Source organism: Mesitornis unicolor, unplaced genomic scaffold, assembly GCF_000695765.1.
Source record: "Mesitornis unicolor isolate BGI_N332 unplaced genomic scaffold, ASM69576v1 scaffold737, whole genome shotgun sequence".
Classification (NCBI taxonomy): Eukaryota; Metazoa; Chordata; class Aves; order Mesitornithiformes; family Mesitornithidae; genus Mesitornis; species Mesitornis unicolor.
This window is the reverse complement of record NW_010196914.1, coordinates 39,117-39,897: the sequence shown is the minus strand read 5'-3', so window position 1 is coordinate 39,897 and position 781 is coordinate 39,117. Positions and strand designations below refer to the sequence as shown.

General features: G+C 45.6%; 1 protein-coding gene across 1 annotated transcript in view; it reads right to left on the bottom strand.

The window, feature by feature from the left end:
• Positions 1 to 223: 223 nt before the first annotated feature.
• SFMBT2 (Scm-like with four mbt domains 2) overlaps positions 224 to 781 on the bottom strand; it is a gene marked incomplete at its 5' end in the record, with an annotated part of 34,813 nt that continues 34,255 nt past the window's right edge. Inside the window, one exon of the mRNA XM_010188620.1 lies at positions 224 to 364. Within this exon, the coding sequence (XP_010186922.1) occupies positions 224 to 364 (141 nt within the window). The remainder of the gene's footprint in view (positions 365 to 781) is intronic.

Below are 781 nucleotides of genomic sequence, written 5' to 3'. Positions count from 1 at the left end.
AGGAGAGATGCCAGCAGTCTTTCGGTGTGCTTTAAGAGTACAGAAAAATTAGTTCAACTTGTTGCTACTTTTTTGTCCTTCCCTAAGGATTAATTCCCAGTGCTTCCAATTCTACGTGTTCTTGGAAAAGAAAAGGGAAAGGGGGGGGAAAAAAACCCCTTCAACAAGTTGCAATGTTAAAAAAAAGAGAGGGAACAAGAAGAAAAGAAATGGAGAAGTGCAGTCAGTTGGCGTATTGTGCATAGAAAGCAACCTTTACTCGCTCGATCTGGTGACACAGTTTGATGGCTGGACCCAGCTTCAGCTCCATGCACTCTTGCACCGTAGGCAGTGTCAGCAACAGAAGGGCTTGGCCATCGATATCCTGCGGAAGAAAAAGACAGTGAAAATGGTTTTGCTTGTGGACTCTGGAAGGCAGAAAGCATAACCAGGTCTGGAGAAAGCAAGAAGGGAAGTCTGTCCCAAAATTTAAAGGTGGTTTTGAACTCTTTTTTCCAACTTTGATGCTGCGCATCTCCCTTCTTTGGGATACCTGATGCTTTTTTTTTTCAGAAATTGTCTAGTGGGATTTTGTAGGCTCTCACCTTGCCTCCAGTTTGGGAAAAGTCTCCCAGCTGCTAAAATGCTGCATAACCTTTTACAGAAACTCTGTAGGGTCCGTGGAGATCTGATGAGTCCTGTTTTATGACTGAGGAACTGAGGGAAGGGGGAGGCTGCATAGAGCACACCAGGGGTCACAAGAGGGAGCGGAATGGGGAAACTGATGCTGGTCTTGCTGTCC